The 21,686-nt window shown below is 43.9% G+C and overlaps 1 protein-coding gene across 3 annotated transcripts in view; it reads right to left on the bottom strand.

Moving 5' to 3' along the window:
- Positions 1 to 18,420: 18,420 nt before the first annotated feature.
- LOC115650592 (NACHT, LRR and PYD domains-containing protein 3-like) overlaps positions 18,421 to 21,686 on the bottom strand; it is a 59,748-nt gene continuing 56,482 nt past the window's right edge. For all 3 annotated transcript variants that reach the window (XM_030560776.1, XM_030560779.1, XM_030560778.1), the window contains one exon: positions 18,421 to 18,986. In XM_030560776.1, coding sequence (XP_030416636.1) covers positions 18,902 to 18,986 — 85 coding nt within the window. In that variant the 3' untranslated portion in view covers positions 18,421 to 18,901. The remainder of the gene's footprint in view (positions 18,987 to 21,686) is intronic.

Below are 21,686 nucleotides of genomic sequence, written 5' to 3'. Positions count from 1 at the left end.
AATCAGGATGGTAAGTACTTTACAGAATAACAAAAGACTCAAAAACACAGAGGATTTCCCCTCAAGGCAAAACTTTAAAGTTATAAAAACAGGGATAAACCTCCCTCTTAGCACAGGGAAAATTCACAAGCTAAAATAAAAAATAATCTAATGCATTTCTTTGCTATTACTTACTATTTTTGCAAGACTAAATGTTTAGTTCAGATATGGCTTAGGGAGATGTATTTTCCCTGCCCTGTTTCCTTGTTGACTCCCGGAGACACAGACAAAAAAACTTCCCCACAGATCTGAATGTATCTTCCCCCCTTATTGGTCCTTTTGGTCAAGTGCCACCCAGGTTATCTGAGCTTCTTAACCCTTTACAGGTAAAAAAGGAATTAACCCTTCACAGGGTAAAGAGGGATTTTATGCAACCCTTAGCTGTATGTTTATGACAAGACTTCACAAGGGATCTGTGTGGGATGGGGTTGGGGGAGCTGAAATGAAGACTGAGCTGTTCATAATGTTGCTGAGGGTTTTTCCCTGAGCTGTTGGAATCTTCTCACCAAAGCCTCTCAATGGAAAAAATGGATCATTGAACAACAGAAAACGTTTCTTATTTGTGTATCGTTCAAAATAGTCCAGTTTTTCTTTTATATCAAAAATGTATTCAATTCAAATCAGGATGAGTATTTGGGGGGCTTCCCCCTAGCTCTTACCTCCCCTGCCCACACACACCTTCTTCAGGTAAACAAAAACTGAACATTTTCGTTACAATTTTCAAATAAATAATTTTCTCCCCCTTCAGATATTTTCTCTGGAAGTAATTGCCAGTTTTGAGAGCCCAGTAACGTGCACAAGTGATTCCAATTTTTCCCTCCTAAGTGCATTACTTTGGGCTTGTCAATACTGAATTCCATCTGCCTGGCACAGTAGGGTCCCTCTGACGTTCCTGTCAGACTGCCCTACTGTAGACTAACTCAAATGCTTTCACACGGGTGCACAGACAGGGAGGGGCACCAGGTGCTTCCCCTCCAACGAGCACAGCCTGTGTAAGACCAGGCACAATTGCAGTCCCTGTGCTCAGGGCAGTGCAGAGATTGTTCCCTCCACATCACCCCACTGGGGGCAGGAAGGCAGGAGAGGTGGGGCTATGGCACCATCCCACAGAGAGGCACTGGCGCACACGGAGGTGTGTAACACACCTTGAAGGTGGTAGCAGGTGCTGTGCTCCTCCTGCAAATCCAGTATTGCTCCCTGACCTCATCCTGCTCCATACCTCCCACAGCACTGGCTGTGCAGACACATGGAGAGGGGAGGGGGCAGCAGAGGCACATGAGGTGTCAAAAACACATGAGACCAGTGGGTCAGAGCCACATGGGAGGGTAGATGGGTGGACTGAAGGGTCAGAGACACACACCACGCAGAGGGGGTTGGGAGTCCCCTGGCAGTCATCTCAGCTGAGGGGGTGGGAGATTCTGGGGCCCTCACTGGCAAAGTCCAGCCCACACCAGTGGAAAGCTCTGAGCTCAGGGAAAGTGGGGATGTAGGTGCTGGGGTTTTGGGGTGAACCAGGCAGAGCAGCCCCTTGGTTGGGGGATATAGTGGGTATGGTCTGAAGGTTTCTTTAGAGGTACCTGTTTCAGTGGGCTTTGGATCAGGCCCAGAAAGCCCATTTCGGCTCCACAGAACTCAATGGGAGTGTTGCAGTTGACTCCAATGGCAGCAGTGTTAGGCCTATAGAGCAGGTGAAATTCCCTAGTAAGGTTTAATATGCTCTTCTCACCAGCTTTGCTCAGACACAGCTGTCTGGACACGGAGCCATGCAGGGGAGAATCACCCAGAGTGTGTTAGGGTCAAATTCCACCTTGAGTTACCCCTGTGCAGCCCCTTTGGCTTCTGCAGGAACAACCCTGCACTGGCAGGAAGATCCTGGGTCTTGTCCACATGTAACTTTGACGGGTCAGTGGAGCTGCGCAGCTGTAACTGAGGGCAGAATTTGGACCTTGTGTCACAACCACCTTTTGGCTCCATCCTAGTCATATAAGAGAGGAATTACCATATAAACCTACCCAGGTTAGCAGGATAAACTACTTCATGGCCTGCTCTAATCACTATAAACTCACACACTGAAAAATCCAGTGTTTGGTTCCTGAGCTAAGTTGCCCTCAGTATGGAGGGGAACAAATGCATGTTTCCTCAGAGAGTGGAAACTTTTTTAACATCAGATCTAATGCACTTCACATGCCCAATAATAATGAGAAGCATTTAGAAATAGTGTGTGTGCGTGTGGCACCTTCTCTGTATTCTTATTACTAATTACTTCAAGCACCTGGCGGCAGACATCTCCTAACAAAATCCACCTCCGCATGCCTGGTGGGGCTCATGTTTTATGCCCCAAAACTTCTCCAATAGTCCTGGGCCTGTCCTTAAAGCATCTCACCCCTCTGCATCATTTTCAAGAATTTCCAAAACATTGCGTAAGACTGTATTGTAGGAGAACACACAGGGTCGGTGGAAGCACTAGGCAAGTTAGGCAGCTGCCTAGGGCACCGAGATCTGGGGGGGCGCTGAAAAGCCGGTGCCTAAAAATAGAAGCAGGATGCAGCTCACAGACTGTAGGGAGGACATACATGAGAACTACGCTCCCAACTAATTGCTCTCCTGCCATTTACAAAGCCAGCAATTAGGGAAGTCCTTTGGTTTGACCGCAGACTATAGGGAGGAGGAGGTGATAAGAACCAGCTCCCAGTGAATTGCTCCCAGACTCCTGTCTCCTGCCATTTAGAAAACCAGAGAAGTCCTAATTGTTCTCTGACTCCTGCCATGTGAAGTCCTGTGACTGTGAATCACTCATTGTGCAGATTGCTGTGTCGGTAGGTACATTATTACAGTACTTGCTCCTCTGTCTTGTATTGCCCAGCAGCAGTCAGAAGGAGAGTGGAGCAGCTTGGGGGGGGAAGAGGGAGTGTAAGACCCCCCCGCTAGGGCTGAGCTGTGCTATCAGTGTAGTGCAAGCAAGCCGACTTGCACATGGCATGCTCCTTGGAGAGCAGGCTGCAAGTTTTCCAGGGCAGAGGCTCTGCTCCCTGGGGAGAGAAGGGAGGGAGGCCACAGCTGGCAGCTCTGTGGACTCTCTTGTGTGGAGAGGCGGCTAAGCCTCTTTAACCCACCTTCCTGTGCCCCAGCTTTCTACCCTCCCGACCCTGCTTTGGCATCAGGGGTGGCTCCAGGAATCAGCACACCAGCGTGTGCTTGGGGCGCTCTGTTGATCACTGCGACGGCGGCAGGCAGGCTGCCTTCTGCGGCTTGCCTGTGGAGGGTAGAGCGCTCTCAGTGGCTCGCCGTGGGACCAGCGGACCCTCCACAGGCACGCCGCCGAAGGCAGCCTGCCTGCCCTTCTTGGGATGGCAAAATGCCTAGAGCCGCCCCTGTTTGGCATGAGAGCCCCGCACTCTCTGCCTCACAGTCCTGCCTGCTCCATGCCCCCCTGCCAGAGCGAGAGCCCAGCATTCACTCCCCAGCCCGGGCGCAGGACTGGACTGGCAACACACTCCCATTGCCCTGTCGCAATTGCATTGTGACTTGGCCCACTGCTGCATGCCAGAGACTGGAGAGGAGAGCACCCATTTCACTTTGCGGCTCTTTGAATCCTACCCTGTCCGCCACCCTCCTCCACACCCAAACCCGGTCTGGTCCCCTGGCACTCCCCAGCCAAACCCAAACCCCCACTGACCAAACCCCAATCTGCTTCCCTTCCCCACCTAACCCAATACCCCAGTATGATGGAGTATCTGCCATTCTAATTTTATAAATTTTACTAATAACAATAATTCAATATTATAAAGGTAGAATGAAATGTAGTAGATTTTGATATGAAAGACTGAAGGAAGGAAGTACAGGTGACCGAAAAGGGTGTGTTTCTGATTACAATCAACATTGCTTAATTTTAAAGAAAAGTCATCCTGATCTCTTAATCAATGTTTATATTACCTAGGGAGAGACATACAGAATGAGCTTATTCAGCTTCTATCCAATGCCATCAAAAGAAAAAATCCTAGCATCTGCTCATGCTGCAAAATACTTCTGGATCATTCTAGATTGTACACCTGATGCAGGCTATGTTGAACAAATGACCATAATCATTCTGTTTGTGGATAGGCCTACTTCAGAGACAGAGAATGAGACTGAATCAGTATTCATAAAGGAACATTTCTTGGGATTTGTGTCGCTTACGAAGACAACTGGAGCTGGTATAAGAACATAAGAATGGCCGTACTGGGTCAGACCAAAGGTCCATCTAGCCCAGTATCTCTCTACCGACAGTGGCCAACGCCAGGTGCCCCAGAGGGAGTGAACCTAACAGGCAATGATCAAGTGATCTCTCTCCTGCCATCTATCTCCATCCTCTGACAAACAGAGGCTAGGGACACCATTCCTTACCCATCCTGGCTAATAGCCATTTATAGACTTAACCACCATGAATTTATCCAGTTCTCTTTTAAATGCTGTTATAGTCCCAGCCTTCACAATCTCCTCAGGTAAAGAGTTCCACAAGTTGACTGTGCGCTATGTGAAGAACTTCCTTTTATTTGTTTTAAACCTGCTGCCTATTAATTTCATTTGATGACCCCTAGTTCTTGTATTATGGGAATAAATAAATAACTTTTCCTTATCCACTTTCTCCATATCACTCATGATTTTATATACCTCTATCATATCCTCCCTTAGTCTCCTCTTTTCCAAGCTGAAGAGTCCTACCCTCTTTAATCTTTCCTCATATGGGACCCTCTCCAAACCTCTAATCATTTTAGTTGCCCTTTTCTGAACCTTTTCTAGTGCCAGTATAGCTTTTTTGAACTGAGGAGACCACATCTGTATACAGTATTTGAGATGTGGGCATACCATGGATTTATATAAGAGCAATAGTATATTCTCAGTCTTATTCTCTATACCCTTTTTAATGATTCCTAACATCCTGTTTGCTTTTTTGACCGCCTCTGCACACTGCATGGACATCTTCAGAGAACTATCCACGATGACTCCAGGACCTTTTTCCTGATTCGTTGTAGCTAAATTAGCTCCCATCATATTGGATGTATAGTTGGGGTTATTTTTTCCTACGTGCATCACTTTACATTTATCCACATTAAATTTCATTTGCCATTTTGTTGCCCAGTCACTTAGTTTTGTGAGATCTTTTTGAAGTTTTTCACAGTCTGCTTTGGTCTTAACTATCTTGAGCAGTTTAGTATTGTTAGGCCTGAATAAAGATATAGCAGACAAAACCAGGTATGCCAACCTGACCAAAGTCAGGCTAACAGAGGTTTGTGGGTAATCCCTGAGTGGAAAACACTGAGAAGCAGCAGCATGTCTCACAAGCGCTGGGAAAAGGTGCGATAAGAGAGAAGCTGCATTCCTGGCATAGTACCAGATGTGCTGTGTTCGGGCAGCTCCTTCAAAGAACTGATAAGAGCCCTAGTTTCCCAGCCTCCTTGTTTTCACTCCCTGGTTTTGTTCTTTGTTTGTTTTTAACTCCCCTACATTTCTAACTTTAGGCATGCATGTATACTAAAGGTGTCTAGTTTCTAGTTGTTAGAAGAAGGGGGTGGGTTGCTCCAGTGAATAATTTATGACGCGATGGAACTGTCTATATAGGCTTATACTAAGATGTAAAGGGGGGGCTGGTTCTCTCTGGAGATGAGCTGCTCTCTATTGATGCGTGCACTTGTCAATAAAGAGCTTTTGATCGGACCTTGCTGGTGTTGCCTGTCTCTCTCGCGGTCAGACAACGAACTTTGCCGTTGGGGTTAGAGTCCCTGACATCTTTGGCGACTCCGCCGGGACCCGTCTGACTCTCCGGCGAGGGATCGGACCCTGAGGCAACGCAGTGCGCATCCTCCAGTTTAGAGGAGCCTTGCCTGATGATCTGATCTCTGCGTTGGCGATAAGGCGTGTTCTGTGAACCAGCTGAAGCTCGTAGAAATCAAGCAACGTCCACCTACCCGTTGAGTAGGGTCCAGGTTGTCGGGGTTAGAGTCCCTGACAACTTAGGTCTGGGTTAGAGTCCCAGTCCAGGTCTGGGTTAGAGTCCCAGTCCAGGTTTGCGCAGGATCCAAGTTGTCTGGGTTAGAGTCCCCGCCTGGGTTTGAGTCCCAATCCAGGTGTTTGAGTCCCCGGAGAGGTAAGCGAGCGCTCGACGCGGGGAGGTGGGGGTTAGAGTCCCTTTACCTCGACCCGGGAAAGAGGGGTTAGAGTCCCTTCATTAAAATGGGACAAGTTGGCAATAAGTGCCCGGGGGACGCCCCGTTGTCTCTGATACTTAGAGATTGGAAAGAGATTTCTGAGACAGCTGGTCTAATTAAATTTAAGATGAGAAATCTGTGTTGGATCCAATGGCCATCATTTACCTTTCATTTGTCCACGACTAGAGACTGGCCGGAGGGTAAAACCTTTTCCACAGATAGGATGAACTCCTTAAGGGATATTTTGGTTGATCTTAGGCCGGGACAAATGGATTACTTGTTTGTATGGTATAATTATGAACCCATGGAGGGATGGATAGCTTTTGAAGCTGTTTGTATGGAGAGCTCTTGTAAAAAATATCCCCCACCATATGCCCCAGAGCCGCACCGGGAGGAGGACAATTTTGTTCCTGTTTTTCCCCGCCTGATGGAGTGCAAAGATTCAAAAGCAGGTTAGGGACAGTTCAGGGACAGAGGAGAACCAAGGGGGAGCTCAGAGTGATGGTCCCTCATCTTCAGAAGAATCAGGCAGCCTCACCCCCTCTGTGCAGCCTCCAGCCAGCCTTTTGCAAACTTGGTCAGGGACTGCTTTTCAAACACCCCCAATATTACAGCAGCCCTCGTCCTTGCCCTTGTGGACCCCCACTAGGTTACTTAGAAACATTCTCCCTCATGGAGTTGAGACACCCCTGATATGACAAGCCTCGCTGAGAACTTATCTGGTTCTACTGGTTGCTGGGGAACATGAGATGGTTTTACCCATATCCTGTTTGCAACTTCAAATTTGTTTAACTGGCAGTGCACTATGCCTCACTTATGAGACAATCCTGAGGCAGTGGAAAGAATGTTCTGCACAATCTTTTTCACTCATGTGCCCACTTGGGCAAATGTAAATCAGTTATTAGATACTCTCATGACAAAAGATGAAAGACAAAAAGTAAAAAAAAAATCTGCAGCTCATTTGAATGCACCTTGGCTAATTACTGACCCTAACTGGAATCCCAATAATCCAGCTCAAAAGACAAAGTTGGATGGATTTTTAAAAGCTGTTCTGAATGGTATTAGAGATGCAGGGGAGGCTACTCCAAATTGGAGCAAGGTGACTGCTTGTGTTCAGCATCCAGATAAGCACCTCTCTGACTTTTGTGCTCGACTGATTTGTGAAGTTAAAAAGCATGGGAATTTAAATCCTAAAACTGATCATGGAAAGGAGATGGTTAAAATGGCTTTCATGTCACAATGTGCAAAGAATATTGCAAAAGAGATTTAGAGAGCATCCAGATGGTACGCAAGGGAAAAGTTTGTCTAAAGTAGTTAGCATTGCTACTAGAATGTTTAATGGGAAAGAGAAAAAGAAAGAAAAAAACATAAGGAACGGGTTAATTTAAAAATCATCTTGGTCCCGGGATGGAAGGAGGGGGTTGCTCTGCGTTCAGGGTCAGAAATCGGCGCAGACTGTGCTTGGTGCAGGGAGGGGCTGCTTTCGGCCCCAGCTGGCTGTGAAGGAAAAAATATAGACAGAGGCGAAGCAAAGGAAATACAAGTTACAGAACTGAAATTACATTTGCAAAGCTTAACTGTCCAGTAAGATCCAACAGAGTGCCTTTGTGACCCTGGAGTCGGTGTGGCTTGGTGACACCAAAGAAGCCACAGGCAGCCGACCTGGACTGGAATCTCTGAAAGAGACGCTGCAGGAGATTCCAGGGTGTAAGAGAACAGCCCTCCCAAGAGCAGAAGCATGTTGAAAATTCTGGACGAGCTGTAAACAGGATCATCTCCCTTCCACCTCTCCCCTTCCTCTGAACATTATACACAGAAGTGGCCAGTCTGAACGTACGTGTGTGAGTATAAAAGGAGCTTCGGGCTTGGGGCATTAATATTTTCCTGAGTAATGTGGGAGCGTTCCCAACACTCTCCGTTGTTGTTTTATTATTTTATTAATAAAGCTTTAAACTTCAGTTATATGGTGTGTTTTCTTTATCTTCCCCCAACGATCCTGTAGTGTCAGCCTGATCACCTGACACGAGGGATAGATTGGTAACAGAAATTTGTCACAGTTTGGTGAGCAATTAAGAAGAGGGGAGCCCTGCAGAATTTACACCATCTATTTGTTTTACCCTTGTTATTTTGTGTGTGCTTTGCTTGGTACTGTTGGTGTTATATGCTGAGAACTGCATGAGTAAAAGTGAGTCCCAATAGGATAAGGAAACACTATCTGGTTCTGGTTCTGTTCTATTTAACCAGTTACTGTTGGGTTTTTTTGCTCTGTTCATTTGGGTGTTAGGAGTGTGGGCGGAACTGAACCTCTCGTTCATAATTCCTCGGAGTGGAAGCCATGTGTGCAAGAGAGCTCTGAGGTGGAATTGAGATCCTTCTGTCCCGTCCCCTGTAGCGGTCAGTGTATAGAAGTGGGAAAGTCTGGCTTAGACTGTAATTCCCTCTGCTCTCTGTGTAATTCTCTTTTCTGTTTAAGTGTCAAACAGATAAATGAGTCTCTGGGTAAACCCTCTAAGAATAGTCCTTTAACTTATATGTTAAGTAAATGGCCTTTGCCCAATGGGCCATGTGTCTTCGTCCAGGTGGCAAGCCTCATGAAGGACGACTCGGGTAGTTTTGTAAGTAAGAATGTCTAAGGCAAGAGACCAGGAGGGGTGGGGGCTAGTTGAGAAGCCCACCCTCCTAGCTAAACTGGTAGTGGAACAAGTTGGTGCCTATGAAAGGGACGGTTCAGTGAGAAAAGCAAGATCGGGCTCAGGCGGGCAGGCAACAGACAGAGAGATTGGAAAACAGGTTGGAAAACTTTAAGGGTGTAGTGAAAGAAAGAAGTAAGTAAGTGTAAGCATGGGAATTTCAAATACCCAGGACTTACTTGGAATGGTAATTTGAGTTAATAAAAGTGGCTGTTGGAAAACAAGCAAGTGATTTAAGGGAGAGCAAGAAGTTAACTCTGTAGTTGCTAAAGAAACCAGCAGTTGAACTTTGTAAAAATGCTAAAGAGGAAAGTTCTTGGTGTCTTTGAAATGTTTGTAAATAAATTAAGGCAAAGAAATTGTTAATTGCAATCATTTAGAATTTAGTTAAATTAGCTGAAGAATGTATATAGTGCTATGTAATTAAAATTTTATTAGGCTGTAAGGGCACTATAAGTAGTAATGTTTTCTTTCAGTGTTTGAAAGCAACAGTTAAAAGTAAAAAGCAAGCCAGAAAGCATCTGAATTAATGCAAATTATCTAACTGATAAGGTAGAAGCCACTGAAACCTGGGCTGCCTATAAAACACATAAAATATGGGATAAATCCTCTGTTTTTCCTAAAATCAACAAGGGTATTTGTCTATTTTAAGCAATAATTAACTGCCCAGAAGGGGTAGACCTCTGTTTTTTTTGTCTTTCAGATAATCAGAGAAAACTGATGCCAGCTGAACACCATTCAACGTACCATGCATTTACTGGCACAATAGGAATTATGTTTTGTGTTCTATGTTCTGTCTTGTGGTGTTTGTCTTGTGGCTGGAATTGTTGTGTTTAGTGTTTTCATGGGATGGTCTGGTTTGGAATCAGGCAAAAAAAGGTTAAATTAAAATGCACATACTTGTTTTGTTCAACTTGAAATATAAAGTGTTTAAATAAATCAGGACAATGTGATATATTAAAGTCTAATGCATTTCCTTAAGTAAAAAAAAAAAACTTCATTGGCCAAATTGTTAATTGCAAAAATTGTTGTTAAAATTTGCATACCAACAGTCTTTAAAAGCAGACATGAAAAGTTAACCCACTCCCCATATTGAACATGGGATCCTTCTGGCTACCTCAAATTTCTAGCCAGAGGGCTGGGGATGGTGGGAAGCTATTGGACTACAGGTTGTATTAAGTGAACTCCTCAAAGTGGGTGTGCTTGTCCTGGCCTGTTGCTCCAAAGTTCTGTAATAAAGTTATTTTAGTGAAAGGGTATATGTGGCATACATTAAATAATAAGACTAATGTACTGTATAATGACAATGTGTAGGTGTTCATTGTTGGGAAAAAGGTGTATAAGTAAAAAGTGAAAGTTTCCTTTGCAGGTTAAAAGAAGCCAAGAAGGAAAGAAGGACAAAGAACAGAATGAATTAACTGAAAAAAAATAAAATAAAATAAAATAGCAAGCTCAGGCTATAGATAAGACACTGACTCCATTCAAGGACACTGCTCACAGTTAAGACTTGGTTAACAACCAGGAAAAGGAGAGCTTGAATTTGCCCATGCAGCTATGAGATCTGAAAAACACTGCCAGGCACTAATGAAATGTATTAAGTTTCTTTTCTCACAGGTAAGGAATCACTACCCAAAGACCCTAGCAGCCCTGCCACTCCTTACAACCAGGAGACGGGATTGATGTAAAGGTCCACCAACGAAAGACTGCCTTGGCTCCATGCTGGAAAGGCCCTTAAGTCCTGATGACTACCAACACCGCTGTGAAGTGCCAAAGACTGACTGTTTGGACCCATGATTCTCACTGCAAAAAGACCCCTCCAACTCGGGAGAATTCTCCTACTGATGATTAGCCTATTTCTCCTTCTAGCTCCACTGTGTCTTCTGGACAGTATGGAAAAAGTACAAAGTGACGTGCTAGTAACCTCTCCCTTGTCCACCGACAGATCTATTGTGCCTTTGAATTTTTCTACAAAAAGCAAAGCCATTACAGGGTTATGTGCTAGTAACCTCTGCCCTATATGATGCTGCACCACGACTGTTTTGGGAAAGAAGAAGAAACACTCACTCCACTGAAATTGCCAAAGTCCAGGAATTCCTGACTAGAAAGGACATTAAGAACTGACCCTGGTGAAGAAACAAAGAATTGTACACTGGCAGAAAAAATTTGTGGGACCCATGCTTGGGAATGTGGTATTGATTGGATTTTGGGGTTTATTCTACAGGCTGTGCCCTGTGTTCTGGATAAATTCTTCAGCATGTATTGGATTTTAAATAACAAGTACCCGAAGAGTTTGTTCTGCCACTGGAAATTTTACCTGTATTGAAACCATTTCAGTGACTAATAATGTAACCCCCTCCTATGCTATTAATGTCAATGCCTTTTAAAAGTACCTAAAATAGTTAAATAACAAATGTAATATAGTACTACACCAAGAAAAGATGGTATTAAATATCACTGAGGCTGGGAAGGCATTGCAGTGGGATCTAGTATGTTTGGAAATTCAGAATTTCCTGAATGACCAGCTAATGGCCATTTAGAGTGATCTTGAGTACCAGACTTGGCCCACTGCCCTTACAGAAACATCAGAAGTACCATCTGATCTGTGGTCATGAAGATATACTAAAGACTTTCTGGGTGGAAGTGTAAACATTTACAGTGCTCCTTCCAAGCATTTGGACCGGGGGGTGTGGGCTTCCACATACCGAATCCTGACGGGTCCATGGGGAGGATGCACATGAAACTGGATTATTCACTGAAACATCTGGGAAATTAGACCACTTGGTATACCTAACTGATTTATAGTCAGTGCCCCAATCCCTTAGTTGTCAGACAAACAGAATTCCGCTCTTTTGTCCGTGCACTCATTCCTGGATTGTGGGTGGCTAAGCTCAAGAGAGCAGTTGTAAATATTTCTGCAGAGCTTAAAAAAACAGCTAATGCATTAATAGATGCTTTCCAAAAGTTGCAACGAAAGACTGATGAAGTAGCAAAAGTAACTTTGCAAAATAAACGTGTGCTAAATGCCATGAATGCTAAATTAGGGAGAAGCTTGTGCTCGCATCGGGGAAAAATGTTGCTTTTCTGTTAATCACTCTGGCTTAATTAACAAGAATTTACAAGCTATTAAGAATGTTCTGTTGTTTTCCATGCTATATCTCTTGATCACACTTTTAGCTTTAAAAACCTCCACTCAGACCTTGGGTCATGGTTTACTAGCCTCCCGCATACAATTGTTAAATAAATATGTGTCCCAAGAGTCCCATTATGGTCCTCTAGGGACAAAGGGGGGATTGTTAGGCCTGAATAAAGATATAGCAGACAAAACCAGGTATGCCAACCTGACCAAAGTCAGGCTAACAGAGGTTTGTGGGTAATCCCTGAGTGGAAAACACTGAGAAGCAGCAGCATGTCTCACAAACGCTGGGAAAAGGTGAGATAAGAGAGAAGCTGCATTCCTGGCATAGTACCAGATGTGCTGTGTTCGGGCAGCTCCTTCGAAGAACTGATAAGAGCCCTAGTTTCCCAGCCTCCTTGTTTTCACTCCCTGGTTTTGTTCTTTGTTTGTTTTTAACTCCCCTACATTTCTAACTTTAGGCATGCATGTATACTAAAGGTGTCTAGTTTCTAGTTGTTAGAAGAAGGGGGTGGGTTGCTCCAGTGAATAATTTATGACGCGATGGAACTGTCTATATAGGCTTATACTAAGATGTAAAGGGGGGGCTGGTTCTCTCTGGAGACGAGCTGCTCTCTATTGATGCGTGCACTTGTCAATAAAGAGCTTTTGATCGGACCTTGCTGGTGTTGCCTGTCTCTCTCGCGGTCAGACAACGAACTTTGCCGTCGGGGTTAGAGTCCCTGACAGTATCATCTGCAAACTTTGCCACCTCATTGTTTACCCTTTTCTCCAGATCATTTATGAATAAATTGAATAGGATTGGTCCTAGGACTGACCCTTGGGGAACACCACTAGTTACCCCTCTCCATTCTGAGAATTTACCATTAATTCCTACCCATTGTTCCCTGTCTTTTAACCAGTTCTCAGTCCATGAAAGGACCTTCCCTTTTATCCCATGACAGCTTAATTTACATAACAGCCTTTGGTGAGGGACCTTGTCAAAGGCTTTCTGGAAACCTAAGTATACTATGTCCACTGGATCCCCCTTGTCCACACGTTTGTTAACTCCTTCAAAGAACTCTAATAGATTAGTAAGACACAATTTCCCTTTACAGAAACCATGTTGACTATTGCTCAACAGTTTATGTTTTTCTATGTGTCTGACAATTTTATTCTTAACTATTGTTTCGACTAATTTGCCCAGTACTGATGTTAGACTTACTGGTCTGTAATTGCCGGGATCAATTCTAGAGCCCTTTTTAAATATTGGTGTTACATTAGCTAACTTCCAGTCATTGGGTGCCGAAGCCGATTTAAAGGACAGGTTACAAACCTTAGTTAATAGTTCTGCATCTTCACATTTGAGTTCTTTCAGAACTCTTGGGTGAATACCATCTGGTCCCGGTGACTTGTTAATGTTGAGTTTATAAGTTAATTCCAAAACATCCTCTAGGGACACTTCAATCTGTGACAGTTCCTCAGATTTGTCACCTACAAAAGCCAGCTCAGGTTTGGGAATCTCCCTAACATCCTCAGCCATGAAGACTGAAGCAAAGAATCCATTTAGCTTCTCCGCAATGACTTTATTGTCTTTAAGCGCTCCTTTTGTATCTCGATCATCAAGGGGCCCCACTGGAGTTTTCGGCTAGCTGTTCTTCAAACTCCTCTTTGAGTTTTCTTGTTACACTCTTGCACTTAATTTGGCAGTGTTTATGCTCCTTTCTAGTTGCCTCACTAGGATTTGACTTCCACTTTTTAAAGGAAGTCTTTTTATCTCTCACTACTTCTTTTACATGGTTGTTAAGCCACGGTGACTCTTTTTTTAGTTCTTTTACTGTGTTTCCTAATTTGGGGTATAAATTGAAGTTGGGCCTCTATTATGCTGTCTTTAAAAAGCACCCATGCAGCTTGCAGGGATTTCACTTTAGTCACTGTACCTTTTAACTTCTGTTTAACTAACCCCCTCATTTTTGCATAGTTCCCCCTTTTGAAATTAAATGCCACAGTGTTGGGCTGTTGAGATGTTCTTCCCACCACAGGGATGTTGAATGCTATTGTATTAGGGTCACTATTTCCAAGCGGTCCTGCTATAGTTAACTCTTGGACCAGCTCCTGCGCTCCACTCAGGCTTAAATCTAGAGTTGCCTCTCCCCTTGGGAGTTCCCATACCAGCTGCTCCATGAAGCAGTCATTTAAAGTATCGAGAAATTTTATCTCTGCATTTCATCCTGAAGTGAAATGTTCCCAGTCAATATGGGGATAATTGAAATCCCCAACTATTATGACAGAAACTATTCTTCACCAGTTAGAAGAGATGTCATTGCCTATAGAAAACATGCGTGGTCAAGAATACAATAATGGGAGCAATATGAAAGGGAAAGAAAATGGTGTCCAGTGAAGAATTTTGGATATTAATCCATGAGCCTTTTTCGTTCCTCACAGTGCACATTCATTGAATTTGGTTGTTAATGATGCTGCAAAGTGTTGCTTGGAAGCAACTGCCTTCTTTGATTTAGTTCAACATGTTTATGTGTATTTCTCAGCTTCTACACATCACTGGGAAGTTCTAACACACCATGTATCTAATCTCACGGTTAAACCATTGAGTGAAACAAGATGGGAAAGTCAAATTGATGCCTTGAAACCTCTTCTCTATCAGCTTAGTGACATCCATGATGCTCTAATAGAGATCTATGATGACACTACTCTAACAGGATCATCTGGCAATACCTCACGAGTTGATGCAAAGGATCTTGCAAAAGCCATTTCTAGTTTCAAGTTTCTTATTTCTCTTGTTGTGTGGTATGACATATTGTTTGAGATCAACATGACTAGCAAACAACTTCAGGCGAAATAATTCAACATAAGTGACGCCATTAATCAACTTGGAGAAACCAAGAAGTTTCTCATAGGCCGCAGAAGTGACGCAGACTTTGAGAAAACATTGGTAGATGCAGGTGAACTTGCGGAGGAGTTGAATGTACTTTTACTTTGCAGTCATCAACACAGCAATACTTCAGCTGAAGAAAGATTCACATTGATGCAGCAAATTAGTTCAGTATTTGGCTTGCTATGTGATGTTTACAGTTTTCAAAATACAACACCAAAGCAAAATATGGAACATTGCTTGAATCTGGAGCAAGCTTTGCAACATGGTGAACCCAAAGATATTGATGCCTTTGACTTGTGCAGTGGATTGCAAGCTATTGCACGACGAGTCCAAAAGAGTGCATCACTGCAAGATATATTGAACTTCATATGCACAAATAAACTGACAGATAGTGTCCCCAACACAGTTATTGCTCTTGGCATCCTCTTGACTCTTCCAGTTTCTGTGGCCAGTGGTGAGTGAAGCTTCTTGAAGCTCAAGTTGATAAAAACATACTTGTGAACATCAGTGTTAGCCCAACAAGTCTTTGTTGCATCTACCTTGTCAATACAACATGACATTGCTCGCAGCATTGACTTGGAGGAACTTGCTTCTAAATTTGCTAAACTGAAAGCGTGGAAAAATAAATTCTAAATTATAACATGTTACTCTGTGACAGTGTATTGTATATAATGTATGTGATTTATTTTAAGATCCAGGCTATGTTGTGCAAAGTGAAAACAATAAATGTCAACACTGTCAGGTTATTAATTTATTTTCATTAAATATGTAGACTAAATAATTAAATTAATAATTTTTCAAGCCGAATGTGTATTAATTCTAATGAACAATGCCACATTATGCAACATTCATTTTTGAAAGTTTTTAATAAGCAATGCTCGTGGGGGGTTGGGGGTGTGCAAGGTGGAAGTTTCGCCTAGGGCGCAAAATATCCTTGCACCGCCCTGAGAACACAAGTGCCCACTCAGAGGGTAATGGATTTTCATCTATGTAATCACAGTATGTGAACTAGTTTAGAACTTTATGAAAAAGCAAGGAGCACCCAAAGACATTAAATTTTGCCCACAGAAAGTGCTGAAAGTATTGGTTATCATGGATAAGAAACAGAAACCATGAAAAAATGCCAGGCTAACACCTCTGAGAACTCTCCTAGTTCTGGAGAACAGGAGGATTCTTGTGCATTAGCACACACAATGGCAAGAAACACAAACTTTAAAGTGGAACAATATTTCTTGATTCATGATCTTTATTGGACTCCTGCAAAGCTGATACAGCAATGTACATCCAGGATAAACAAGTGTTGCAGATAGATACAAATAATACTGACTTAATAGCTGTGGAATCGTGTAAAACTACAAACCCTTTGTAAAGACCCGAACAGTGACTGAGCTATGAGAACAGAATGACAATTTCCCTCTGGATCTAAAGATGGTTCCTGAGTTTCCCTAATGAACTCACAGAGACTGAAATGGGAGGTTCCCAGACTCCTCCATCTCATGATCCCACATCTCCCCCTCTCCTAGGTCCTGGCCCCCGTCCTGCTACCTCCAAGGTCAGACCAAGCATGGAGCAAATCCAGCTCCTATTCCTGAGTCTCACCCACTCAGGCAGGGGGGCTGGCGTTGACAATCTCTACCTAACCCACTACCCCAGGAAGCTCCTGCAATTGCCCATATTAGATCGTGTGGAGTAACTAAAGTTCCCGGAGGGATATATAATCCTTTAAAACTGCCTTTCATTGCTAAAATGGCAGCTGCCGGGGTGGTAAGTGGCCAAATGCGATTATTTAATAAAGGGTGACCTGGGAAGCCTCGTGCCCAATTGGCCGTTTTGGCTAAGGTGCCGGCCTCCTCGCGGTCCACCAATTCTGCTCCGTGTTCTAAGGCTAGCCGCCCGACCCAAACCATGGGTGCCTCGTCGGCTTTTCGTTGCGTTTCCTTTAAAAACTCTTTAAGTTCGGCCTTAGTACGTGTTCGCAGATCAGTAATCTGCGTGGTGTTGCCTGTTTGTGCATCTATTTTAGTTTTAGTTATTGCAATAGGCAAAGCTTCTGCTACAGTTTCAGATTCTGCAAATTCTGGGGCTGTTGGCAGAGCTGGATACAGAGGAGTTTTAAGAGCTTCATATGGGGGTGGCAAAATTTTCCGAGAGGGACTTTGGGGGGGGTAGTGATGGGCTCTACCTTTTCTGTCTTCTTCTCATTATTACCTTTAGGAGAGCCTGGGGCTGCCTGTTTAGCTGCAAACATTGTGCCTCCATGGAGGACAGAACACAGATCGAGGGCCTTGCATATCATGCTAAACAGGATGGTGGAAACATCCTCAGATTTATATTCATCGTGTCGCAATTTTTTGGTTTTCTTAATCAAATTTAATTCTTTTATCATTTGGCATAATAAGTTATGTGCCAGATCAGCAGGTATTATCCGAGGTGGGGGAATTAATTTGGAAATGGTGCCTCCAGATTTTTTAACAATGCGGCTACATTCTCTCCAAAGTTGAGAGGGATCTGCAGCACCGAGGTTTTCCACAGTCTCCGTGCACTGAGGCTGCAGGGAACAATCGGCTGGCTGACTCCTAAAACTCAGGTAGCACCGAAGGAGGCATCCCATATCTGCCAGGGTTAATGGTACAGTATAACCTTTTAGAGTTTTGCCCGAGCCAAGAGAACAGATCCATTCTATTTTTGGATTAGTCGAATTTTGGCTAGTAAGAAGGTGAAACTGCAAATGTTGGAACTGTTCAGTTTCATTATCTGCGCGATCTGCAGTGTGCCACAGGCATGGCCCAACCTCCGTTCATCCTGTTCGTGACGCCATGTAGATTGCCATGTACTTTTAGGGGCGAAAGAAAAATGCAGAGCTGTTATATACCAGGCTGCACGTGGCAATAGACTGTATAGGTAAGGGATGCAAGGAGGGTCTGAGTCACGATGCAAACTGCAGGCACGCACACAACTAAAATTAGTTGATTAAAAGTTTTATTGGGGATAGTTACAACGGGTAGGGGAGCAGCATATGATTAGCTAATAGGGTTAATGGAACTTAAAACATACAATGGCTAAAGTATTTACTATTAAACAATATTTATAAACAAAGATGCAGTAAACAATATTTATAAACACAGATGCAGCAGTTAGTAATAACCAATACTTACGAATACAAACCAACTCATAACGACCGGCAAACGTAGAAACTCTGCTTAAAACACGTGAGCTGAGAGAGGCTTCAAGGTGATCAGGCTCGGTTACGGGTGTGCACAAGGTACACAGGATTCGTTTTTCTTTCTCCTCTTCTGCCTGCACATGGCAGATCAGCCTAAAATACCCACTATGACATCATAGAAGTGTCATAGGGGACGGGGCCCAAAAACTGTGTGTGTTCGTTTCTGATTGGTACAAGCAAAGTTTACACCAAGTAGGGGAGCAGGTGCCTGAAAGTCTGGCTTCGCCCCCAAAAGGTGAGGAAATGCATATAGTTCAGAATGCCTTTAACAGTGACTGACAAAGGAAGAGGCCAGGGCAATACCGGTATGGGCAAGTCTTTTAGGATGCAGACAGGAACTTATCTTAACACCCAGATGCTGAAATAAGCTGCTGGAGTCACTGGGGGTGAGGCATGGGTCCCCTGCTCCAGCTGCTGTCCTAACGAGTGGCAGGGCAGCCAAGCCAGACACCTTGGTGCAACGGCTCCCACTGATCAACCTACCACAGTGATACTTGGACTGTGGCTCAGGAGCTGCAACTGTCTCTTTTATGTGTCTCCTGTGGCTCTTTGCAGCACGTGATATTAAAACACTGGATGATTTAATTATTAACCAATTTAAGTCATTAACCAATCAGGATGCTTTTACTATGTTATTAATCAATGAAGCTATCAACTTGCACTAAGTTATTAATTTATTTGCGGGGTGTGTGTGTGTGTGTGTGTGTGTGCAAACTAAATATTTGGCTCCTGAACCACTGAGGTCTGAGTATCACTGACCTACCATATGTATAGCTCAGGTTTTATCTTTTTCACAGCGTACAGCTCTGGATGTTTCTCTTTGCTTATATCGAAACAGTTCACTCTGTGGGGAAAAGCAAGAAAGAAAAGTGTTAATTCTCAATGCAGACATGATGCATATTCACTGAAGGTAGGATAAGAAATAATGGGCTTAATCTGCAGCAGGGGAGATTTAGGTTAGATATCAGGAAAACCTTTCCAACTTTAAAAAGCCCGTTCCTAAGCGACGAGAGGAGTTTTGCAAGGGAGTTCTCCAGGTGAAGGAGGAGCAATTATGTGACCCTTGGAGTAAGTTTGTTGTCTATAGTGCATGTGTTTGTGGTGTGCTTCCCGCTTGATTGAAATATTCCGTGTGGTCTGTTTGTTTGGGGGACCGTGGGCTGAAGGTGTGTGTGCTGAGCATAGCAGCCTGCTAGGCAAGGCTGAGAGCTTCTTAGCAAGGCTTTGATCCCTAAGTCCTTTAGCACCCATCAACCCTTAACCAGGGGGCGGGGCTACTCAGGAAGACCAGGGCTTTAAAAAGCTTGCTCACTCACTTATGACCAGTGGTGCTAGTGAACAGGAGTGGCAAGGGAGTTTTGCAAGGGAGTTCTCCAGGACAAGTGGGGGGAGAGCTAGATAAACTTAACATTCTTTAAATTTTAAGCTATAAACACCACCTGATAAAAACAAAACACCAAAGGAATGAGCTTCAGAAGTAAAAAAGTAATGCAGGCAGAAGTCCGGCAACAGAATGGAGGCTATCCAGTTTTTTGCACCCAATGCAGCATGTATGATTACCTGCTCTATGGGCAGGTGGCATATGTGTGCATTTGGTGCAAGAAGGGTGGCTGAGCTGGAGGAGCTAAGGGAGACAGAGAGCTACATAGATGAGACTTTTCGGGAAACAGTAGAATGGTCCCAACCCCAGTTTGACAGTCTCTGTGCTGTTGAGGAAGATGAAAGTCTCAGGGAGGAGAATATCCACCTGGAGCAAAGTGAAACAATCCCACAGTTGGGCCCCTCCTTCCAGATCATTTTGTGGTATCCTTTCGCACTGAGGATCTTGTCCAAGAGGTGAATATAGCTGGACCGCTTCGTAATAGTGACCATAATATAATTAAATTTAACATCCCTGTGGTGGGAAAAACACCACAGCAGCCCAATACTGTAGCATTTAATTTCAGAAAGGGAGACTAGACAAAAATGAGGAATTTAGTGAAACAGAAATTAAAAGGTACAGCACCAAAAGTAAAATCCCTGCAAGCAGCATGGAAACTTTTTAAAGACACCATAATAGAGGTTCAACTTAAATGTATAGCCCAAATTAAAAACATAACAAGAGAACCAAAAAAGAGCCACTGTAGCTAGACAACAAAGCAAAAGAAGAAGTGAGAGGCAAAAAGGCATCCTTTAAAAGGTACTGTAGAAGTTAAATCCTAGTGAGGAAAATAGAAAGGAGCATAAACTCTGGCAAATGAAGTGTAAAAATATAACTAGGAAGGCCAAAAATGAATTTGAAGAACAGCAAGCCAAAGATTCAAAAAGTAATAGCAAAAATTTTAAGTACATCAGAAGCAGGAAGCCTGCTAAACAATCAGTGGGACCATTGGACAATCGAGATGCTAAAGAAGCACTCAAGAATGATAAAGCCATTGCAGAGACACTAAATGAATTCTTTGCATCGGTCTTCACAGCTGAGGATGTGAGCGAGATTCCCAAGGCCCGTATCCGAGATGTTACAGAGGCATTGTCGAGGATTATCCGGCCTTCTGACTACTACCCCATGCTACTCATCCATGTGGGCACAAATGATACTGTAAGGTGTGACACTGAGCAGATCAAGAGTGACTACAGGGCTCTGGGAGTAGGGGTTAAGGAGTTTGGAGCACAGGTGGTATTCTCTTCGATTCTTCCTGTCGAAGGTAGGGGCCTGAGCAGAGACAGATACATCGTGGAGGTGAATGCCTGGCTGCGAAGATGGTGTTGCCAGGAGGGCTTTGGCTTCCTTGATCACGAGATGCTATTCGAGGAAGGACTGCTAGGCAGAGATGGCGTTCACCTTTCGAGGAGGGGAAAGGCTTTATTTGCGCACAGACTGGCTAACCTAGTAAGGAGGGCTTTAAACTAGGTTCGACGGGGACAAGTGAGCAAACCCCACACGTAAGTGGGGAACAAGACCTGGGAGATGGGTCGGAAACAGGAGGGAGCATGGGCTATAATGGCAGAGAGAAAGGAGGGTCAGGGCAAAGCTGGGAGACAAGATCAAACCAGTATCTTACATGCCTATATACAAATGCAAGAAGTATGGGTAATAAGCAGGAAGAACTGGAAGTGCTAATGAATAAATACAACTATGACATTGTTGGCATTACTGAAACTTGGTGGGATAATACACAGGACTGGAATGTTGGTGTGGATGGGTATAGTTTGCTCAGGAAGGATAGACAGGGGAAAAAGGGAGGAGGTGTTGCCTTATATATTAAAAATGTACACACTTGGACTGAGGTGGAGATGGACATAGGAGATGGAAGTGCTGAGAGTCTCTGGGTTAGGCTAAAAGGGGTAAAAAACACGGGTGATGTCGTGCTGGGAGTCTACTACAGGCCACCTAATCAGGTGGAAGAGGTGGATGAGGCTTTTTTCAAACAACTAACAAAATCATCCAAAGCCCAAGATTTGGTGGTGATGGGGGACTTCAACTATCCAGATATATGTTGGGAAAATAACACCGCGGGGCACAGACTATCCAATAAGTTCCTGGACTGCATTGCAGACAACTTTT

The sequence above is a fragment of the Gopherus evgoodei genome, chromosome 4 (assembly GCF_007399415.2).
Source record: "Gopherus evgoodei ecotype Sinaloan lineage chromosome 4, rGopEvg1_v1.p, whole genome shotgun sequence".
In the NCBI taxonomy this organism is placed as follows: domain Eukaryota; kingdom Metazoa; phylum Chordata; order Testudines; family Testudinidae; genus Gopherus; species Gopherus evgoodei.
The sequence above is the reverse complement of the archived record's forward strand: the minus strand, read 5'-3'. Positions and strand labels throughout refer to the sequence as shown.